The sequence below is a fragment of the Suncus etruscus genome, chromosome 1 (assembly GCF_024139225.1).
Source record: "Suncus etruscus isolate mSunEtr1 chromosome 1, mSunEtr1.pri.cur, whole genome shotgun sequence".
In the NCBI taxonomy this organism is placed as follows: domain Eukaryota; kingdom Metazoa; phylum Chordata; class Mammalia; order Eulipotyphla; family Soricidae; genus Suncus; species Suncus etruscus.
Window position 1 is genome coordinate 158,283,174 of NC_064848.1, and position 24,199 is coordinate 158,307,372.

Consider the following 24,199-nt stretch of genomic DNA (forward strand, 5'->3'; position numbering starts at 1 on the left):
ACTATTTGGGGCCAGAGCAGTACAGCAAGTAGAGCGTTTGCCTTGCATGTTACTGACCTGAATTCAGTTCTTCCTAGGCATCCATTTGGTTCCCAGGAATTACTCAGCAGTGCCTAGCCAGGAGTAATCCCTGAGCATCAAAACAAAAAAGTGGATATTCAAGTATAGGGTGTAGTTTTTCTATAGACAACAAACACCTGTACTCCCCAAATCTATTCCTGCCCTTTTTTGGCGGGGTGTCACACCTGGTGGTGTTCAGGGGTTACTGATGGCTTTGTGCTCAGAAATTGCTCCTGGCAGGCACTACTGTGCTATCTCTCCGGCCCACCTGTCCTTTTCTTTTCTCTAATTCTTTTGCTATTAAATTTAGATTTTTCTATTTTTTTTTATTTTTGGTTTTTCGGGCCACTCCTGTTTGATGCTCAGGGGTTACTCCTGGCTAAGCGCTCAGAAATTGCCCCTGGCTTGGGGGACCATGTGGGACGCCGGGGGATCGAACCGTGGTCCTTTCTTGGCTAGCGCTTGCAAGGCAGACACCTTACCTCTAGCGCCACCTTGCTCGCCCCAATTTAGGTTTTTCTAAACTAAAAATATTGTAAGTTATGTCAGCTGTCTTTGTCTAGTTCTTTAATTCTACAGAGACAACTTGATACTTAAGAACTGAATTAAAAATTATTTTTAATTCTCCTTCCCTTTTTGTGGTTGCAGTGATCACACACTTAACTGATGCTCTTGCACATTCTCGTTGTGATGCTCACTCACATTTGGTTTCTGTGCACTGGTATCACAGACTTTGCTATGGCATTAGAGATCCCTAAAGGCAGAGGCTCTGGGATCATACTGGGCTCATGAGATAGCATTGGCAGTCAGACCTCATGTCTGTAAGGCAGATGCATGACCTATGCTGTAGCTTTAGTTTATGGGTAATTGGTTTGTGGGGAGGTGGTAATTGATTTTAAGGCCAACACTAGAGTCTAGATTTCTGAACTCCCCTCTTAGAATATTGTTGTGCATGACAGAGATGACTGGGTCCATACCACCTTTCTAAAATTTTTATTTTAGCTCTGTTGCTAAAATACTCTTTTTTCTTTTCTTTTTTCTTTTTTTTTATTGTGGCCAAAGTGAATTACAAATCTTACACAGTGATATTTAAGGTACACAGTGACAATAAATGAGGGCCTTTCCACCACCAGTGTTGTCCTCCCTTCATCCCTGTTCCCAAGCATATATCCCTTATCTTCCTCCCTCCCTCCTTTATCCCCCAGAATGCTAGTGTAACTAAAAGCATATATGTTAACACTATTGTAAACCTTTTTTTTTTTTTCCGCAGTTCCAGATATTTTTACTAGTGGTTTCTTACAGGTTTAGAGTCAAAGGAGCACTGTAAAAACAATGTTAGAGTGGCAGTTATCGTTTGCATGGGCCCACCAAAGTATGGAAAGGAAAAACTTTGGCCTAAGTACAAGGAGACCCTACCCCTGAAATTTCCTGACATAAGACCATTTCTAGGCTCCAGGCAAACTAGTTTGTCCAATCCCCGTCATTGTCTGTAGTGCCCATACAGTTATATTTTTCACAGTCTCTGTTGTTGGTATCATGTTTCTGTATTGAAGATCCTGGAATCTGTATATCCTACATTGAAGTCAGGATGGTGCGGAGCGGCGTCTAATTTCAACTCAGAATTAAAGGGCAATGCAGAAAGCCCTGTCCAGTACGCAGGTTGTTGTTGTTTAAATCTTCTCAGTATTAAGGGAAGACTCTTTTTAGTAAATCGATGTCAGAGCAGCAGTAGGGTCTTCCTTGGTAGAGGATTGCTTCCAGGTGATGTCATAGACAACTTTGGATGTTTTGTAGATGGCTTCCCTGGTTCAGGGGTGACTGGAAAATGCCCAAACCTCTGAGGCCTGTGCCAAGTCATCATATCAATGTTCAGGGTGTAAGGTTCCATTGCACCACAAGATTTGTGTGTTCCTATCTCTATTAGATAAGAACTTATTTGTATGTATAGTATTTTCCATTTTAATGTGCCCATGCAAACAAGGAATAATGCCACCTAGCGTTATCAGTGCATAAGGGGGCTGCAAGAACAAGTCCAACAATCCCCATGACCTGGTTCAAACATAAGCATTAAACTCAGGGACTCTTTCACCAAAATTTCTTATTGAACAGTTCACAAAGAGAAAAAAAGAGAAAAAGTGGGGAAAATAAACAATCTAACTTAAGACAGTGGACACAATTGTCACCGTTTAAGAAAATTTGTGTGTTCCCATCTCTATAAGAATGTGTTTGTATATAATTTCCCATTTTAATGTGCCTATGCAAAGGAAGAACAGTATCACATGGGGAGATTGGTGCCTATGGGGATGCTAGAACAAGTCCAACAATACAATTGACTTGGTTCTTCTATAAACGTTAAATGGAGGGACACTTCTACAAACTTCCTTATTTAGCAAATAACAAAGGGAAGGAAAGATAGAGAAGGACTCTTTCACCAAAATACATTATTAAACAGTTCACAAAGAGGAGAAAAGATAAAAAGTGGGGAAAATAAACAGTCTAACTTAAGACAGTGGACTCAATTGTCACCGTTTATGGGAACTAATCAAAAACCTAGTATGGTATCAACCACAGTTACACAATGAAAGAAGAAAGAGGCCAGGAGGCCGCTGAGAGTAAACAAGTAGGTAAAGAGTACTGGCCTCTTCCCAGCCTGAGAGTTCATCCTCTCATTTTTATTTTGAAAATATATGGTACTCCCACCTGAACTGGTCTCTTCCCAAACTGAGAATCTATCCTCCCATTTTTATTTTAAATAAATATGGTACCCGCGCGGTTTTTGAAATGGAGACCAATCAGAAGAAAAAATACCAGTGAATGTCACAACGTAATGTCCCGACATACACCAGTGCTGCATCGGCCTGCCATCCACCCCATGTGTCCTCCCCCCCCCCCCCCGTTGGTGTTGGGAGAGGAAGGGGTAAAGCCTGAGGACCAATACTCTTGCTTCTGTTTTGTTATTCAGACATCTGATTATTTTTCAAAATGATTCATAATTCGATGATCAAGAAAGGAATAGAAAGGATAAATAAGATCTGTTGTTTTGTTTTGGTTTGGTTTGGTTTTTGGGCCACACCCAACGGTGCTCAGGGGTTACTCCTGGCTGTCTGCTCAGAAATAGCTCCTGGCAGGCACAGGGGACCATATGGGACACCAGGATTCGAACCAACCACCTTTGGTCCTGGATCGGCTGCTTGCAAGGCAAACGCCACTGTGCTATCTTTCCGGGCCCAAGATCTGTTGATTTTTTTTAAAATATGTATATATAGGGGCCGGCGAGGTGGCGCTAGAGGTAAGGTGTCTGTCTGCCTTGCAAGCACTAACCAAGGAAGGACCGTGGTTCGATCCCCTGGCGTCCCATATGGTCCCCCCAAGCCAGGGGCAATTTCTGAGCGCTTAGCCAGGAGTAACCCCTGAGCATCAAATGAGTGTGGCCCGAAAAAAAAAAAAAAGTATATATATATATATATATATATTTTAGTATAGAAGCATTTAGCATCAAAATACTTAAAATAGCACATTTCTTTTTTATTTTTGGGCCACACCTAGCAGTAGTAGAGACTACTCCCAACTCTCTGCTTAGGTGTTGTTTCTGGCAGTGCTTGGGGCCCTATGGTGGTGGGGACTGAACTAGAGTCATGTGCATTCATGAATCTCTACCTTGATACTTTCTCCCTGGTCCCTATTTAATATTTTATACACCATCTACTTCAGACAATGCTAGTGTCAAGTGATGTTAATGATAATACTAGAAATAGCCAAATTTATAAAATAGTTACTCAGAGTAGGCATTATCTAAGTAACTTTCTATATATTCCCTCCCAGTAGCAATATGATTTAGGTACTATTAATTCCATTTTGCATCTGAGGTGGTAATCTTGAAACTTGTCCAGTCACATAACTAACTAAGAAGACAATCATGTAGGAATAGAAAGAGGTACTCTTGTTCTCTGGCCATGTGGAATGCATTGTTTTAATTGTAGTTTTGATGCTTGGTCTTTGCTCCCTCCATAGTGACTGGATTGTGCGGTATAGTGATCAAACCTGGGCCTCCTGCATGAAAGTATGCATTCCAGCCTTTTAAGTTGTCTCTTCAGCCCTCAAATACAATATTTTGGTGAATATTTATATTGTTGCTCATGTTCTTTGATTGTGTTAAACATATATATGTATATACATATATATATATATACATATATATGCCACAGATTGAATCTTCTGTGTAACTCTTTTTATTTATCTCCTAGAAAATTCAAATATTTGATATTACCTGTCTGACATAGAACTTGTACAGTGAGTAGATCTTACTAATGAGTTCTGCTTTGTTTTTTCTCCATCTTAGTCTTAATTTTAAAGATCCTGAAGCAGTAAGAGCTCTGACTTGTACTCTCCTGCGAGAAGATTTTGGACTTTCTATTGATATTCCACTGGAAAGACTAATTCCTACAGTTCCCTTGAGACTCAACTATATTCACTGGGTGGAAGATCTGATTGGTCATCAAGACTCTGATAAAAGTACTCTCCGGAGAGGCATTGACATAGGTATTGATATTTATCTGTATGTGTGGTTTAGAATTCTTTTTTTTTTGGGGGGGGGGCCACACCCGTTTGATGCTCAGGGGTTACTCCTGGCTAAGTGCTCAGAAATTGCCCCTGGCTTGGGGGGACCATATGGATGCGGGGGATTGAACCGCGATCCGAGGTCCTTCCTTGGCTAGCGCTTGCAATGCAAACACCTTACCTCTAGCGCCACCTCACTGGCCCCGAGGTTTAGAATTCTTTTATGGCTGATTATAAGTTTCTTAAATTTGCAAGGTCATATTTGCTGTGAACCTTTTTTACTGGGCATCTGTATGAAAGAATCTAGTTTCAGGGCCAGGGAGATAGTACAGCAAGTAGGGTACTTGCTTTTCATGTGACCAATCTAGGTTCGATCTCTTAACACCCCTTATGGTCCCCTGGGCCTACCAGCTATGACCCCTGAGAGAAGAGCCAGAAATTTTCCCTGGACATGGCTGGGTAAGATCCAAAAACAAAACAGCAACAATAAAGAATCTAGTTATATATATTACTGGTCTTAATTGCTATATCTAGTCTTTTCTGCCATTGATTTCTTCTGAAAGGGGAAGGTATTATCAGCACCAAATCTGAAGAAAGGGATAAAAGAACTTTAGAATGGAGACATATGAAAGGAGCACATGCCTGGCTGTTGCTATTCTTATTGCTTCTGCTGCTGCTGTCATAACTGGAGCAGCATATATGTTTGGCTTTGATGTTCACACTTTAGGTTATGGTGCTTAACTAGGCTCAAACCCCTTTGCTTGTGATTTGTGCTGGGAGTCACACTCTTTTTTTTTTTTATAATTATCTTTATTTAAACACCGTGATTACAAATATGATTATAGTTGTATGATTACAGTCATGTAAAGAACACCCCCCCTTCACCAGTGCAACATTCCCACCACCAATTTCCCAGATCTCCCTCCTCCTCACCCCCCCACACCTATACTCAAGACAGGCTTTCTTTTTTTTTTTTTTGTTTTTGGGCCACACCCTGTGACGCTCAGGGGTTACTCCTGGCTATGCGCTCAGAAGTTGCTCCTGGCTTCTTGGGGGACCATATGGGACGCCGGGGGATCGAACCGCGGTCCGTCCTAGGCTAGCGCAGGCAAGGCAGGCACCTTACCTCCAGCGCCACCGCCCGGCCCCGAGACAGGCTTTCTACTTCTCTCATTCATTCACATTGTTATGATAGTTTTCAGTGTAGTCATCTCTCCAACTACACTCATCACTCTATGTGATGAGCTTCATGTCATGAGCTGCACCTACCAGCCCTCATCTCTCTTGTCTCTGAGATACTGTTAAAAATGTCTTTCATTTTTCTTAAAACCCATAAATGAGTAAAACCATTCTGCGTCTTTCTCTCTCCCTCTGACTTACTTCACTCAGCATAATAGATTCCATGTACATCCATGTATAGGAAAATTTCATGACTTCATCTCTCCTGATGGCTGCATAGTATTCCATTGTGTGTATGTACCACAGTTTCTTTAGCCACTCATCTGTTGAAGGGCATCTTGGTTGTTTCCAGCGTCTGGCTATTGTAAATAGCGCTGCAATGAATATAGGTGTAAGGAAGGGATTTTTGTATTGTATTTTTGTGTTCCTCGGGTATATTCCTAGGAGTGGTATAGCTGGATCGTATGGAAGCTCAATTTCCAGTTCGTGAAGGAATCTCCATATCGCTTTCCATAAAGGTTGTACTAGACGGCATTCCCACCAGCAGTGAAAAAGAGTTCCTTTCTCTCCACATCCCCGCCAGCCCTGCTTGTTTTCCTTTTTTGTGATGTGTGCTAATCTCAGTGGCATGAGGTGGTACCTCATAGTAGTTTTGATTTGCATCTCCCTGACGATTAGTGCTGTTGAGCATCTTTTCATGTGCCTTTTGGCCATTTGCCTTTCTTCTTTTTCAAAGTGTCTGTTCATTCTCCCCATTTTTGATGGGGTTAGTTGTTTTTTTTTCTTGTATAGTTCTGTCAGTACCTTGTAAATTTTGGATATTAGTCCTTTATCTGATGAGTATTGGGTGAATAATTTCTCCCATTCAGTGGATTGCTTTTGTATTCTGGGCACTATCTCCTTTGAGATGCAGAAGTTTCTCAGCTTAATATAGTCCCATCTGTTTATCTCTGCTTCCACTTGTTTGGAAAGTGCTGTCTCCTCCTTATAGATGCCTTTAGTCTCAATGTTCTGGAGTGTTTCACCTACATGGGGAGTAACACTCTTAAATTTGATGTTCTTGCACAATCTGACTATAGTGCTTGCCAGGGGTAGATGCAGTAATCATTCATATGCGTGCCAGGGTATGTACCTCTTGGTTGCGATGCTCACACTTCTCTTTTAGTGATACTCTTTGAGGGTTTCATCCCATAAATCGTGGTTCTCACTCACACTTGACAACCAGAAATTTCTTGCAGCACCCTTGGACAGAGATAGAGAGCTGCCAGATTCAAACAGCATTGCTGTCCAGGACCACACTCAGCACGTGACAGGTTTGGGCATGGAATGTAGTCTCACATTTACATAGTAGGCACTTTATTTTTTGTTTTTGCTGTGGGCCATACTTAAAAGTGTTTAGGTCTTACTCCTGACTCTCCACTCAGTGGTCACTCCAGTCTAAGTCACCATCACTTTTCTTGGTGACCTTTTTTTTTAATCATACTCTTTTATTTTATCCTCCATCATTTTCCCACTTAATGCACCAAAAAATATGCTAAGCTTATATCTGATCGCTTCTTTACTACTTTAATGATTTTCTATTTCTCCTGTGATAGAAATCTAAAATCTTAACTTATCCTATTAGAATTTCCATTGTCTGATTTTATGCTTTTCTTCTTTATTTGTTGTTTATTTTTTAATTTTTATTGTAATATAACAATTTACCAAGTTGTTCATAATGTAGTTTTTTCAGGCATTAAATATTCAAAAATCTGGGGCCGGAGAGATAGCATGGAGTTAGGGCATTTGCTTGAAGGACGGTGGTTCAAATCCCGGCATCCCATATGATCCCCCGAGCCTGCCAGCAGTAACCCCCGAGTGCTGCCAGGTGTGACCCAAAAACCAAAACAACAGCAACAGCAACAACAACAAAAATATTCAAAAATCTATTCAACCACCAGTGTGACCTTCCCTCCATCAGTGTCCCACCCACTACCCCAGACTTGCCCCCTTGCAAGCACAAATTTCCTTCATATTGTTTGTTACAACACAATGGCAATAGAATGATTAAACCTTAGGTCAATAAGGATCACTTTGAAATAGTGGTTATTATTTCTTTTTTTTTGTGTGTGTGTGTGTGGTTTTTGGGTCACACCCGGCAGTGCTCAGGGGTTACTCCTGGCAGGCACGGGGGACCATATGGGACGCCGGAATTCGAACCGATGACCTTCTGCATGAAAGGCAAACGCCTTACCTCCCTGCTATCTCTCCGGCCCCATAAATAGTGGTTATTATTTCTCTTTTTTTTTTTTTTTTTTTTTTTTTTTTGGTTTTTGGGCCACACCCGGCAGTGCTCAGGGGTTACTCCTGGCTCTCTGCTCAGAAACAGCTCCTGGCAGGCACGGGGGACCATATGGGACACCGGGATTCGAACCAACCACCTTTGGTCCTGGATCGGCTGCTTGCAAGGCAAACGCCGCTGTGCTATCTCTCCGGGCCCTATTTCTCAATGGCATTACTAATGTCATTGTCTAAGGATCTATCGAACTGTGGTTGATGCCAATTGAGCCTTTTGTGTTTCTGTTTAGACTCACTGAGCTTTGCGTTTTTCTTTGTAACTTTCTCACCAGATATGCTGTGAGTCTACTGGATTGACACAACTATGAAATTCTGAGGGGGCGGTGAGGTGGCGCTAGAGGTAAGGCATCTGCCTTGCAAGCGCTAGCCAAGAAAGGACCATGGTTCCATCCCCCAGCGTCCCATATGGTTCCCCCAGGGGCAATTTCTGAGCACTGAGCCAGGAGTAACACCTGAGCATCAAACAAGTGTGGCCTGAAAAAACAAAAAAAAAAGAAAGAAAGAAATTCTGAGATGTTTTGTGGCCACTTAGGGCTGCAAGGTCCAGGATCTATAATAGATCTAGAACAAATTTGGTTGACTTAGCAGCCTAATAAAGTTAAATATTGGAGCAGGCCATTTCTGACTGGGTTTTGGGTGTGGATATGGGCTGCTTTGTCTTCAGGCAGAAAGGGGAATCTGGCCACACCCCTTCTTAGAAGGCCCCAAATTTTTAGCCCAAAGCAGACTATCCGGGAAGATACAGCCATTCGGGTTAGTCCTGGCTCCACACTCAGAAAACACTCCTGGCAGGCTTGGGGAACCACATGGGATGCCAGGGATTGAGCCTGGATTGGCTATTTGCAAGGCAAATGCCCTATCTTCTATGCTATTGCTCCAGCCCTAGTGTTCTTTCTTGATGTCTTTTTTTCCCCCCAGTGTTTTGGTTTGTGCATGTGCCCAGCTCATTGAACAATCTCTCTGGGCCCTTGATTAAAATCTTTCTTTCTTTTTTTTTTTTTTTTTCTTTTTTTAGTTTTTGGGTCACATTCGGCAGCTCAGGCAGCTTGTGGCTCCACGCTCAGAAATTGCTCCTGGCAGGCTCAGGGGACCATATGGGATGCCGGAATTCGAACCAATGACCTTCTGCGTGAAAGGCAAACGCCTTACCTCCATGCTATCTCTCCAGCCCCGATTAAAATCTTTCTTCGCCATTAAATTGTAAAGCACTAGGCCTATTTCTGTGGTGCAAGACCTATAAAATTTTCTGGTACATAGTAGGTGTACAGTAAATAATATATTGAATTATTTTAATAGGTTCTCTCAATATTCATTTTTTAAAAGCATGCAACATTCTGAGTACTCCATGTGAATGTAAGTTCTATATAAAAATAAAGCGAGGGCCCAGAGAGATAGCACAGCGGTGTTTATCTTGCAAGCAGCCCATCCAGGACCTAAGGTGGTTGGTTCGAATCCAGGTGTCCCATATGGCCACCCATGCCTGCCAGGAGTTATTTCTGAGCAGTCAGCCAGGAGTAACAAAAAAAAAAAAAAAAAAAAAATAATAATAATAATAATAAACCAAAAAATAAATAAATAAAATAAAGTCGTTTTCTGTACATGCAAAACATTGGCTGATGGGTATATAAAAGACTTGAGCACCTATTTGGTACTAATTTATTTTAGTTCTGCCCCAAACCTTCTATTATAGCACATAGGGATATAGAAGGTTAATGGATTTTCGCTTTTCACAGGAGCTCTCTTGCTGAAATATTCATTCTAATTAGGGTTTTATATAAATTCTTTCCTCAGACTCTAATTCTATAATTACAAGCTTTCTATTTTTATTTATCATTGCAATGACTACTCATTTTTGAAAGTTATTCAGCTTCCTGAGTAAATTAGATGCTTTTTGGTTTTATGAATTAAGATTTAAGGGACCAGAATGCTAGTACAAAGGGTCGGATGCTTGCTTCGCATGCAGCCAACCTGGGTTCAGACCTTGGCATTTAATATGGTTCTCTGAACATGGTCCCCCACCACTACACACACACACACTCAGCACCAGCAGTAATTTCTGAATGCAGAGTCAGAAGTAACTCTGAGGATTGCTGGTTATGACCCAAAACCAAATAAAAGAGAATCAAAAAATTATGTCAAACCATAAATATTAACACTATTCTGACCATGTTAACAAAGTTGATTTAGGCCGGGAAGGTGGCGCTAGAGGTAAGGTATCTGCCTTACAAGCGCTAGCCAAGGAACAGACCACGGTTCGATCCCCCCGTGTCCCATATGGTCCCCCAAGCCAGGGGCGATTTCTGAGCACATAGCCAGGAGTAACCCCTGAGCGTCAAATGGGTGTGGCCCAAAAACCAAAAAAAAAAAAAAAAAAAAAAAACAATGGGGCCGGAGAGATAGCATGGAGGTAAGGTGTTTGCCTCTCATGCAGGAGGTCATCAGTTCGAATCCCGGCGTCCCGTATGGTCCTCCCGTGCCTGCCAGGAGCAATTTCTGAGCCTGGAGCCAGGAATAACCCCTGAGCACTGCCGGGTGTGACCCAAAAACCACAAAAAAAAAAAAAAAGTTGATTTATATATGTATATATTTATGTGTGTGTGTATTATCACATAGTCTGTCCATCTGCTTCCCCTGCAATGTCAGGAGTGGATAGCAAGCTTTACAAGGTCAGGACCAAAAATCCAATTACCCCCTCCACCAAAGAGAATGAAAATACTTAATGAGGAGAAAGACACTAGCAATCAATTCTTTCAATGAATGCTCAAGAAGGTAAGTGTAATATGAGCCTGGGTTAATATTATCAATAACTTTTACCACTTCAAACAAACATTTTAGTTTGTTCCAAATTTGTAATTTGGAACATTTGTTCCAAAATGTAATTGGAAAAAGGACACCTAAAGTAAGTAGCTGTTGTAGATTGGCTTCGCTAGGCCATCAGGAGAAACATTGGCATTTCCAACGAGATAGCTACTCACACCAGGTAGAATGGTTTATATCAAAACAAGGTCAGAAAGAGTGGTGAAATGCCCGGAGAGATAGCACAGCAGTGTTTGCCTTGCAAGCAGCTGATCCAGGACCAAAGGTGGTTGGTTCGAATCCCGGTGTCCCATATGGTCCCCCGTGCCTGTCAGGAGCTATTTCTGAGCAGACAGCCAGGAGTCACCCCTGAGCACCGCTGGGTGTGGCCCAAAAACCAAAAACCAAAAAAAAAAAAAAAAAAAAAGAAAGAGCGGTGAAGCAGTAGTATGTAAGGTAGGGTGTTTGCCTTGCATGTGGCCAACTTGAATTGATCCACAGCATCCTCTATGGTCCTCTGTCTGAGTACCACTAAGTGTGCCCTCCCCACAAAAAATTGCCATTAAGGGAAAAAAAGAAGTGCTGGCAAGCGTACATTGAAAAAGGAACCTTCAGGGGCCGGGCGGTGGCGCTAAAGGTAAGGTGCCTGCCTTGCCTGCGCTAGCCTTGGACGGACCGCGGTTCGATCCCCCGGTGTCCCATATGGTCCGCAACTTCTGAGCACATAGCCAGGAGTAACCCCTGAGCATTACCGGGTGTGGCCCAAAAACCAAAAAAAAAAAAAAAAAAAAAAGAAAAAGGAACCTTCATTATTCACTGTTGGGATTTTTATCTTGTTTGTCTGGTTGGAAATGGTCAAGAGACATCTCAAAACTTAAAATAGAACTACCATTATGATCCAGTATTTCTGTTCCTTATTGATATCTATTCCAAGAACATAAAAAACCACTACTTTAGAAATACGAGGGCCCGGAGAGATAGCACAGCGGCGTTTGCCTTGCAAGCAGCCGATCCAGGACCAAAGGTGGTTGGTTCGAATCCCGGTGTCCCATATGGTCCCCCGTGCCTGCCAGGAGCTATTTCTGAGCAGACAGCCAGGAGTAACCCCTGAGCACGGCCGGGTGTGGCCCAAAAACCAAAAAAAAAAAAAAAAAAGAAAGAAATACTTGTGCATGCTGTCTTCATCTTACTGTTTATAATAGCCAAGATAGAAATATCCCAAATGAAAAAAAAAAAAAAAGAAATATCCCAAATGCCCAAAAGGAAGATGAGTAGATAAGGACATTATAGTACACAGAAGACAGGGAAGAATCTTAAGAGTGGTACAGCAGGGGCTGGTGAGGTGGCGCTAGAGGTAAGGTGTCTGCCTTGCAAGCGCTAGCCAAGGAAAGGACCGAGATTCAATCCCCTGGCGTCCCATATGGTCCCCCCAAGCCAGAGGTGATTTCTGAGCGCTTAGCCAGGAGTAACTCCTGAGCATCAAACGGGTTGGCCCAAAAAACCAAAAAAAAAAAAAAAAAAGAGTTGTACAGCAATAAGCTTTGCAAGTTTAAAGCCCTGGATTTAATCCTTGGCACCTTTTGGTTCCCACAAGCACCACCAAGTATAGCCTTGAGCACTTTTGAGCACCTTCGGGGGTGATCCACACTATAACAACAGCAGTGAAACAATTTTGGACTGGAATTTTGATTCAGAAGTAAAACTCATGTCTTGAATTTATGAGATCCTGGATTTGATCTCCAGTACTACACACATTCAAAAAACAACAGTGGATAGAGTAATAATATAGCGTGAGGGTCACACGCCTTTCAGGTGGCCAAGCTAGGTTCTCTCCCCAGCACCACATATGATCTCTGAGCCCAAGGATGCTATGAGATTGGCCCTAAAACAAAAGGCAAAAATAAATAAATAATATAAACAACAACAAAAACAATAGACTCATTTACCATTCTGCAGATTGGCCTATATCTCTTGTACTCTTGGTTTTTTTCTGCTGTTAAAGCTCATGTTCTCCTGAAATGTATCTCTGTTTTTCTGTCCCCTCACATTTCTTCTTTAAGGTTTATATTTGTTTTGGAGGGCATACCTCAGGGCTTATTCCTGGCTCTACACTCAAGGATCATCCCTGGCAGTGTTCAAGGGACCATTTGGAATGCCTGGAATTGAACCTAGGTCAGCAAGCACCCTACCCACTCTGGTCCTATCTAAGTAAGTTTCTTTTAATAAAACTATTTGGGGCCAGAGAGATAGCACAGTGGCATTTGCCTTGTAAGCAGCCAACCCAGGACCTAAGGTGGTTGGTTCGAATCCAGGTGTCCCATATGGTCCCCCATGCCTGCCAGGAGCTATTTCTGAGCAGATAGCCAGGAGTAAGCCCTGAGCACTGCCGGATGTGGTCCAAAAACCAAAAAATAAAATAAAATAAAATTTCAAACACAAAAAAAAATTATGATATATTTACACTGATATAATAAGAAAAGGTGAAATTTTGAATTTTGCTATAGTATGAGTAGAACTAGAAAGGTGTCATGTTTAGTGAAAAATGTCAGGAAGAAGACAAATACATGACCTCATACATGTGTGGTATATTAAGAAACAAAGCAAGGGTACAGACAATGGCCACTGAAAACAAGCCCTTAGACTCTGATAAGAGAACTGAGGTTGCTAAGTGGGGGAGGAAATGGAAGGCAGATTGGGGGATTGTGAGCTAGAGCAGTGCTTCTCAATTATTTTCTGCCATGTCCCACTAGAAAGAAGAAAACATTTTTCATGCCCCGTGTGACTGTAAATAGTATCTTTATTTAAGAAAATTAACCTGCAAAACAAAAATATTTAAAATAATTTGAGCTGATTTTTTAATCAGAGGTGATGTCTGGATTAATGGCTACAATGAGTACGTTTTGCAATGCATAGCTTTTCAAAGCAGGGGTTTTGAAGCAGGACACAGCAACTCTCAGCTCCAGAGACATACAGAGACATAAACACGGGGCTTAGCTTGTTATGACAGTATTTGCTGAGGTCAAACGTGCCCCCCTTCATGGAGCCTCGCACCTCCCCTGGGGGGTGCGCCCCACTGTTTGAGAACCACTGAGCTAGAGGAACCGAAGTTCTGGTGGAAGGATATAGTCACCTTGGCATGAGTGTTTTATAGTAACATTGTACCCCAAAAGCACATATATATATTTCTGTTTTGTTTTTTTTTTTTTTTTTTTTTTTCTGTTTTTGGGTCACACCCGGCGGTGCTCAGGGGTTACTCCTGGCTGTCTGCTCAGAAATAGCTCCTGGAAGGCACGGGGGACCATATGGGACACTGGGATTCAAACCAACCACCATTGGTCCTGGATCGGCTGCTTGCAAGGCAAACACTGCTGTGCTATCTCTCCGGGCCCTAAAAGCATAATTTTAACACTATTGTAGACCACATTACCTTTAATAAAATTAAATTTTAATAAAATTAAAAACAAAAAATGTCATGATAGCAAAAATATTAAAAAATATAATTTCTGACTTTTTTATTTTTGGGGGGGCCATATTCAGTGATACTCGGGTTGTTCCTAGCTCTGCACTCAGGAATTATTCCTGGCACTACTGGGGCACCATATTGAATACTATGTATCAAGTGCAAGTTGATATGCAAGACAACAAGTACACTATCATCTGACCTGATTTCTTTTTCTTATTTAAATACGTTTTTTTTTTTCATCATATTGGCCTAGATTAGTCAATGGTTATAGAAATAGTATTTGTAGTTAGTATGTAATCCAACTCACAGTTACGGATTCTGTTTCCAAAACCAGTTGAGTGCTTTTTGCCCAGAATATGCAGCAGGCTAATGACAATTCTGTTTATTTGCTTATTTACTTTGGTTTTGGGCCATACCCTCCTGCAGTGCTCAGGGCTTTCTTCTGGCTCTATACTTTTGGTGGTACTCAGGACCATGTAGGCTGCAAGCACCTTCCCCTCTATAGTATCTCTCCAGCCCCAAATGATTTTTTTTTGGGAGGGGCCACAGCTGGTGATGCTCAGGAATTACTACTATGCGCTCAGAAATCACTCCTGGCTTGGGGACCATATGGGATGCTGTATTTCGAACTGGGGTCAGTTCTAGGTTAGCGTTTGCAAGGCAAACGCCCTACTACTTGTGCCACTACTCCGGCCCCAGCAAATGAGAATATTTTTTGATCTGCATTAAATGTCTTTTCAAGTGTCTGTGTCTAAGAAATTAATTCCCTGTAGAGGTTTTTGGCTATTTTTCTCTTTCTTTATCTCACTGTGGAGTTTGGGGGAGAAGTTTACACAGTGCTAGGGGTTACTCCGGTTTGGATTTTTGTTTTGGGATTCATGCTCTTGCTGAGGACTTCCTTCTGACCTGTTCATGGATCATTCCTAGTGAGCTCTGGGATTCCCATGGGATTCCCATGATCTAACCTAGATCCTTCATATGTAAGGCAAATTCCCAACATGATGTACTGTCTGTCTATCTGCCCCTGAGGGCAGATAGATTCCTGGCTCTCTTCTCAAAAGTGACCTTGATATTGATTGGAGGACCATATGTGGTGCTAGTGATCAAACCAGGGTTGGCCACATTCACTTCAAGCACCTTACCCTTTTTCTCATGCTCTCTTCTATTTGTAGAAAACTGGATGTTTTATTGATCTAAGTTCATTAATCTAATGTGGACCCTTATGTGTGAAGCATGTTCTATCACAGAGGTACACTGGCCTTAGTGCACCACTGAGGCCTCTAAACAACCTTTTTTTTTTTTTTTTTTTTGGTTTTTGGGCCACACCTGGCTATGCTCAGGGGTTACTTCTGGCTCAGAAATAGCTCCTGGCAGGCACGGGGACCATATGGGACACCGGGATTCGAACCAACCACCTTTGGTCCTGGATCGGCTGCTTGCAAGGCAAACGCCGCTGTGCTATCTCTCCGGGCCTCTAAGCAAACTTTTAACAAAGTAAATTAAATTGAGTTTGGACAATTTTCAGTTAATCTGTCATGTGTTTTTTGATCACCAGCATCCTGTATTTAAAATAACACATAAGAGAGCAGAAAGATTTCTGCCCTCTAGGAAATTTATATCTAATTATGAGGCAGGACTGTTGTGCATGAAATGACTAGAGAATGCAAGCACTATAGCTATGTGTAGAATCAGGTAGCAATTGTTAAGACTGTGGTTTCTAAGAACAACATTTTGGAGAGGAGCCCAACCCAAGAATGGCATTTGTACTTTTTATTCTCACCTCTTTTTCAGCTGTTCACATTATGTTTTTAATTTTTATTTTACTAGGTACTGGGGCATCTTGCATCTATCCTTTACTAGGAACAACTTTAAATGGCTGGTATTTTCTTGCAACGGAAGTAGATGATATGTGCTTCAACTATGCAAAGAAAAATGTGGAACAGAACAATTTATCTGATCTCATAAAAGGTTAGCACTACAAAATAATAATGCCTTTTAAAACTTTATTAACCTTTCTGATTTAATACAACTCACCTTGGGGCTGGAGAGATAGCATGGAAGTAAAACGTTTTTGCCTTTCATGCAGAAGGTTGGTGGTTCGAATCCCAGCATCCCATATGGTCCCCTGAGCCTGCCAGGAGCGATTTCTGAGCATAGCGCCAGGAGTAACCCCTGAGTGCTGCCAGGTGTGACCAAAAACCAAAAAAAATACAACTCATATTTTGTTTATTTAAGCATATTTATGCAAACTTTGTTAATTGAGGACTTGGTATTTTGGGTTTGCTGTTTTATTGTGAAAGTTATTAAAATATGTGGTAAAAATATGTGGTAAATATAGTCGATGTTTATAATTTGTGTAGTCTATATTTGGAAATTTTTCTACTTGCTAAAATAACCTACTTGGGGTTATTTTTGAGGATGGGGGGGTGTCTTTTTATTTATTTTGTGGTCACCTAGCATTGTTCAAGGCTTGCTCCTTACTCTATATTCCTATGAATGACACCTGGTGGATCAGGGACCATTTAGTAAGACAAGTGACATACCCTCTAAACTATTTCTGACCCGAACTTGGGGTTATTTTAATGCTAGCATCAATATTCTGGTTCTTCTGTAGTCATTCATTGATGTACAGATTGGTGGAAATTGTAGGTTAGGAACATGTGTGTTTTTAATAGAATTGAATGAGACAACGTTCAGCTTTCTTATTTCCTGGGTGCTTTTGTTTTTGATTTTGATCTGTTTAGTGCAATTTGCAATAGCATTTTTGAGATGTTTTAGATTTACCTGTTTTGAATGACTCCTAGGGCCAGAGCTATAGTGTAGTGGGTAGGACACTTCCCTTTAATATGGCTGACCTGGGCAGGTCTGATCTCTGGTACTACATATCATCCCTGGAGTCTCATCAGGAGTGTTCCTGAGTGCAGAAACAGGTTAAGCCCTGACCACCCCCAGGTGTGACTCCAAAATGAAAAATGACTACAAATACAATCTTAAGTGCTGTGTTTTTTGTTTTTTGTTTGTTTTTTGGGGGGGGAGCCACACCCGGTGACGCTCAGGGGTTACTCCTGGCTATGAACTCAGAAATCGCCCCTGGCTGGAGGGACCATATGGGACGCCGGGGTCTGTCCTAGGTTAGCGCATTCAAGGCAAATGCCCTACCACCTGTGCCACCGCTCTGGTCCCAGAGCCTGTGTTATGTCTTTGAAAATAAATGTGTTGTTTGGGTTCTGAGCTATATATATAGTAGGTAGGGCATTTGCCTTGCCTGGGACTAACCCATGTTCAATCCCCAGCATCTCATATGGTACCTTGAGCCTGCCAAGAGTGATTACTGAGTGCAGAGCCAGGAGTAACCCCTGAGAATTACCAGGTGTAGCTTAAAAAAAATAGAAAGAAAAAAATTTTTATGTGTTGGGGCCAAAGAGATAGCATGGAGGTAGGGTGTTTGCCTTGCATGCAGAAGGACGGGGTTCGAATCCCGGCATCCCATATGGTCCCCTGAGCCTGTCAGGAACAATTTTTGAGCATAGAGTCAGGAGTAACCCCTGAGCGCAGTTGGGTGTGACCTCCTCCTCCCCAATTTTTTTTTTTCAAAAAAAATTTTAATGTGTTGGATTCTTCATTCTAACATGGGTTATAGTGCTATTGACAGGGGTTCAATATTAAGTAACCATCACTATATATTAATAAGGTATTTTTAAACAGAAACACACATAAAACATTATTATATATCAATGAGTTAATGAAAATGTGTCTATAAGCTATCAATTACCTACTCTTGTATTTCTCTAGGAGTGCATATGTCAATATACATTTAGAGTTTGTTCACACTGAATATCTTCAAACCATAAAGACAATAGAACCAGACAGATAGTATGGCAAGTAGGATGTTTGCTTTGCTTGCAGCTGGCCCAGGCTCCCTCCCCAGCATGACATATGATGCCCTGAGCTTTGCCAGTAGTGTTTCCTGAGCAGAGAGCAAACAGTAGACTTTGAGCACTGCCAAATGTGGCTCCAAAACAGACCAGAAACATGACAGTAACTATATTTGGTGTTGGGGCCGGAGAGATAGCACAGCGATAGGGCATTTGCCTGGCACACAGAAGGACGGTGGTTTGTTCGAATCCCGGCTTCCCATATGGTCCCCCGAGCCTGCCAGGGGCGATTTCTGAGCGTAGAGCCAAGAGTAAGTAGCCCCTAAGCGCTGGGTGTGACCCAAAAATAAAATAAACAAACAAAAAACTAAACCTGGTGTTCATTTATGGAAGAAATTTATTTTTTATCATTGATAAACATTATCATAAGGGATGATACTCATATTATTAATGTGTTTTATATATTACTATACATTTTATATATGTATATTATAAATTATATATTGATTATATATTTATACATAATTTTATACATTATTTTGTTCGTTTTTTGTTTTGGGGCCGTACTCAGCAGGGTTCAGGGCTTACTCATGACTTTGAGCTCAGGATCATACCTGGTGGTCTCAGGAGTTTATATAGTGTGGCAGTCCTGGCGATTTGCATATGGCGACCATATGCAAGGCCAGTTCCTACAGGGCTATTGCTCTGGCCCCGATACATTCCTGTCATAATTACTGTAAAATCAAGTAGCTTTAAAACTGAACATTAATAAACTATGGGTTTCTCTGGATCAGGTTGTATGCCCTAGCTGATATTTCTGGTTCAGAGTTTGCAGTTATCTAATGATACCTGGCAGGAATTATGTCTTCAAGATGGTTTATTTGATGATTGTTAGTAGGAAACCTTAGTTCATTACTATATGAACCTTTCCTCAGAGTTATTTGAGCTTCCTCATAGCTTGGCAGCTCAGTTTTCCTACTAGGAATAATTTTTGATCTAGGACAGAAAAATTAAAATATCTTTTATCAGTGGACTTTATCTGCTGGTCCTTAAACTATGCTTGTTCCACAGCTATACAAAAATTGAAAATAATTTGTAGTCTTGATTATAACTGTCTATCTGTGGACCAGTATGCAGATTGGTTCCAGTCCATAGATGTACAAAGGCTGAAAAAATGGTATTTTAGAACATAGCCTCAGAAATTATATTCTGTCATATTTTATTCACTAAAAGTGCATCTCAATACAACCTGTACTCAAGAAGAGGGAAATTGAACTTCACCTCTCTGAGGGACTAGTGTCAAAGAATTAGGGACATGGGGGCAAGGATTGGTATGGGATGTACTTGGGGAACATTGGTAGAGGGAGGTGGACACTGGTGGTGAGATTGGCCCTGACTCATTGTATGTCTGAACTCAACTGTGATAGACTTTGTTAATCATAAAGGTTTCAATCAAATTAAAATTAAAAAACATTAAATATGAAAAGGAATTAGGAACAGATTTTGAAAACTACCAGTTAATAATGGTTAACATTTCCTGTTTTTCCTCCTAGTGGTAAAAGTACCACAGAAAACACTCCTGATGGATGCTCTTAAAGAAGAATCTGAAATAATCTATGACTTTTGCATGTGCAACCCTCCATTTTTTGCCAATCAGTTGGAAGCCAAGGTAAATATCTTCTGTTTTAAAGTAAATGAATATCAAGTTATCTTTGTTTGCAGAGATCAGAGCACAGAGCAACTTTTGTTTTGGGATCTGTATCAGATGCTTCTGATATCAGGCTATAGAGGTAAGAAAGGGACCAGAGTACAGTGGGTAGAGTGCTTGCCTTGCTTGAGGCCTACCTGGTTTGATCCTAATACCCTACATGGTTCCCTAAGCCAACCAGGAGTGATTTTTTTTATTTTTTATTGTGACCAAAGTGCATTACAAATCTTTCACTGCATCATTTATGGTACATAGTGACAATGAATGAGGGGCATTCCCACCACCAGTGCTGTCCTCCCTCTACCCCTGTTCCCAGCATGCATCCCATAGCTCCCTTGTCTACCCGCCAGATTGCTAGTGCAACTGGTCTCCACTTTACAACTTATTGTAGATTGAGCATCTATTCCACCATCATTGGGGATAAAAAGGATAAGAAAAAAGGGGGAAAAAAATTTGGTGACAACTACCCAAAAAAGAAAGAAGAGAGAAAAAAAAGAAAAGAAAAGAAAAATGGAAAAAAAAGAAAAATAAATGGCTCTGGCAAATAAAAATAAAAATAAATCTAAATAATAACCACAAGAGTGAAAAAGAAAGAGAAAAGTGGAAGAAAAAAGAGAAGGAAAATATAGTCAAAAGCTAACAAATCAAAACAAAACAAGAAAAAGTATGGGTGCTGGAGTGGTAGGCTTTGGCGTTGCCCCCACTTTTTTTTTTTTTGCATAGGCACAGTAAGCATTGGGGAAGAAAGGGAATTCCCGTGGCCTAAGAGATTCAGGGTTTCTCCATCCTTGAAGCATACCATCATGGGATCAACCCCTGGCTCCCTATATACTCATTACCCCATCCCAAAGGCCTTTTTGTGATGCCAGGAAAGTTTACTCTTGGTTGTGTGTGAGAAAATCAAGCCACTGTAGCTAGCGATCTTGATATTTGCGTGGGTTATAGGTCAGGGTCTAGGATCGAGTCTCTAGGTTCCTATCCATCATTGTTGCTGTTGTGTTCAGTCTTCTGTAACACTTGCTCTCTGTTTTCCTTCAGTCCCTAAGCCGAAGCCTGGGATATTATGGATCCAAAGGTTCTGCACAGTCTTTGTTGTCCAAATTGGACCTCTGCAATAAGACATCTTGTTGTTGTTGTTGTTTATGTGTCCTGGGCTACAGCCTAGGGTAGGGTTTTCCTTATTAGTTCCAAGGTAGGTTCTGTTCAGTCACAGTTGTCAAAGTCAGTTTTCTGTTGGTGCTTTTATTTTTCACAGTTCAAAGGATGATATCTCTTCTCATTTCCATTTAGTATTAGGTGATGTGATAGGACAGCCTGGTCTTAGGTCAAGTTTTCCTTTCCTCGTTGTCATATCAAAACTGGCACAAGTTGGTGCCAGAGTAGTGTTAGAAATCTCCCAATGGAGCTTAGTTTCTGGTGGTGTTGCCCGGAGCTGTATCATTTCTACGTCGGGGATCTGGGGTTTCGGGTTGGACTAACACTGTCTAATCTCCTGGGGACTTGTTGTATCCACATGACACATGTTCAGGATGGGAGGCACCCTTCTGCTATAAAAAGTAAGTTCTTATCCCTAGAAGATAAGATCTTGTTTCTGTGTCTATGGTTTCCCCTTTTTATACTGTGCCCATACAAAAACGTATGGTGTCATACTGTGTTGCTGGTGCTATTCTGGGTAAGGATGACAGACTGAACACACAGTCTCTGTGTGTGCTTGTACCAAGCAGCACCAAAAATGGTAAGGATAGAGAAAAAATGTATATATTAAAATAGAACAAATAAATAAAACTGAGTTAAAAAGAAAAGGTATTCGAATAAAACAAGTGGTGGAGGAGGCTACTTGTATATTTAGGAATACACATCTTAAGATGTATTGTTATACAGATATTGAGCTTCCATAGGCAATATAAGACTCTCAATTAAGTCTTTTGATATATTCTTGTGGGGAGTAAAAGCCAAGGTACTTTTCGATTCACAGGCCTTGGAATTGAGTTTGAGAGATGCTTTGCTGCATTACGAGACCATATAGTATCTTTGAGCTGGGAGTTTTGCTGAGGCCGATTCCTGCATCATGCAACAGTACACGATTTGGTGGGGGTGAGAGGGGCCTTCAAGCATGAGTCAACAGGCGTGCTGGTTGTAGTTCTTTGCTAAGGCATGAGAACGGAGACCCAGAGGGTGTCTTTCACTGAGGAGCTGGAAGGTGATCTGTTTGGGCAAGAGGTCAATCTTGGTGCCTACCGGGTTAGGAACTGAGGGTAAAGAGGGTTAAATTAGGGGAAGATAACAGATCAGGATTGGGAGATAAGGGGATAGAAGAGACACAGGGGTAGGGGAGAGGCAATACATGACATGTTTGTGATTTCAGCTTGGAGTCAGTATGGAAAGTCACGCCCATAAAGACTGACTTTAAAGATCTATTTGAGTGTTATCCTCCAAATCTTTGGTATTCCGTTTTCTTTCCTAGGAACCGTCTAGAATAAAGAACATTTTTAGATAATGCTTAAAATGTATATTTGCGCCCACGGGATTATGAAAATGAGTATTAGTAAGAAAAGACACCGCTGCAGGGGGTCCAGTATGAATATGGGAGGAGTTTCCCTCCTCCCACCTCCCCCCAGAGCCCAGTTGCCAGACGTGGTCCTGAGACCAGTTTGGCATGGGGGGGATCTCGGTCTCCTGGCCTAAGTGATCAGCCCAGGAGACCATTGGCCAGCTGTCTGCCCAGATTCCCAGCCATACCCATAGGAGAGGAGCAGGAATCCTGGCATGTGGGATCATCTAGGTCCAGTTAGCTCCCTCTCCAGTATGAAAAAGCATGGGGGAGGAGTTTGCCTCCTCCCCATCCCCAAGCTCAGATGCTAGCCCTGGCCTTGAAAGCCAGCCTGTAGTGGGGGCTCTCGGTCTCCAGGACTAACTGGTCAGTCCTGGAGGCCTTTGGCCAGCTGTCTGTCCAGATTCCCAGCCATGCCAGTAGAAGAGGAGCAGTAATCCTGTCATGTGGGATCTTCTAGGTCCAGCTGCAGCCTTCCTCTCCAGTTTGAAAAAGCGTAAGGTTGGAGTTTCCCTCCTCCGCCCTCCCCCCAGAGCTCAGTTGCCAGACGTGGCCCTGAAGACCAGTTTGGTATGGGGGGGATCTCGGTCTCCTGGCCTAAGTGGTCAGCCCAGGAGGCCATTGGCCAGCTGTCTGGGCAGGCGTGATTTTTTTAAACTTTATTTATTGACTGATTGGTTGTTTGGTTATTAGGCCACACCCACCAATGCTCAGAGGTTACTCCTGGCTCTGCACTCAGAAATCACCCTTTGCAGGCTGGGGGACCATATAGGATGCTGGGAATCGAATCAGGTCCCTCCTGGGTGGGCCACATGCAAGGAAAACGTCTTACCACTGTGCTATCTCTCCGACCCTCAGGAGTGATTTTTGAGTGTAGAGATAGGTATAAAACATAAGCACCACTGAATATGACTACCCCCAAAGAAAAACAAACAAACAAAAAAAGTCAACAATGAAGAAAGTTTCTTGTTTTAAGTTTTGTTTTTTGTTTGTTTGTTTGTTTAAGCCATGCCCACTACTGCTCAGGGCAAACTCCTGAGCTGTGGTTAGGCATCACTTCTGGTAGAGCTCTGGAGGGGCCATCTGGAGTGCTGGAGATCAAACCAGATTGGCAACATGAAGGTCAAGTGCCTTACTCTCCATACTATATCTCTATTCCCCAGTTCTTTGTCTTAAAGAAATCCAGAAATAATATAGACTTGGTGAACAGTTTGCTCAATTACGTTCATAGTTGCATCAAGGCTGAAGTTTTTCCATGTTTCTCTTGGTTCTGGCCTGGTCATGGTTATTTTTGTTCTCAGACTGATTTACTCATGACAAAATTGTAACTACCTAGGGAGGATGAGTTGAGTAGAAGATCTCTTTTCTTCCACAAACATTTGGATTTATTCTGATTGGAACAACTTATATTATACTCCTCTCCTGCATTGAGTTTATTGACTTAAGAAGGAAGACCTTGTTTTGTTTTGTTGCTTTATGGAACACATGCATCGGTTCCTAGAGGCTACTTGGGACTCTGATCTTGGGGGATTTTCAGTGCTCAGGCTACCATCTGGTGCTCAGGATCCAACTCTCGCCTTCACATGCATTCAGCTCAATCCTCAGAGATCATATTTACTGATGCCGCTCACTTGTTAGTAAATGTTTGATTTGTTCTTCATAACTTAAAATGT

General features: G+C 41.7%; 1 protein-coding gene across 1 annotated transcript in view; it reads left to right on the forward strand.

Moving 5' to 3' along the window:
- Nucleotides 1-24,199, forward strand: part of METTL16 (methyltransferase 16, N6-methyladenosine) — an 82,866-nt gene that overhangs the window by 22,059 nt on the left and 36,608 nt on the right. The window contains exons 3-5 of the mRNA XM_049782391.1: nucleotides 4,400-4,599; nucleotides 16,220-16,360; nucleotides 19,821-19,936. Coding sequence (XP_049638348.1) covers nucleotides 4,400-4,599; nucleotides 16,220-16,360; nucleotides 19,821-19,936 — 457 coding nt within the window. The remainder of the gene's footprint in view (nucleotides 1-4,399; nucleotides 4,600-16,219; nucleotides 16,361-19,820; nucleotides 19,937-24,199) is intronic.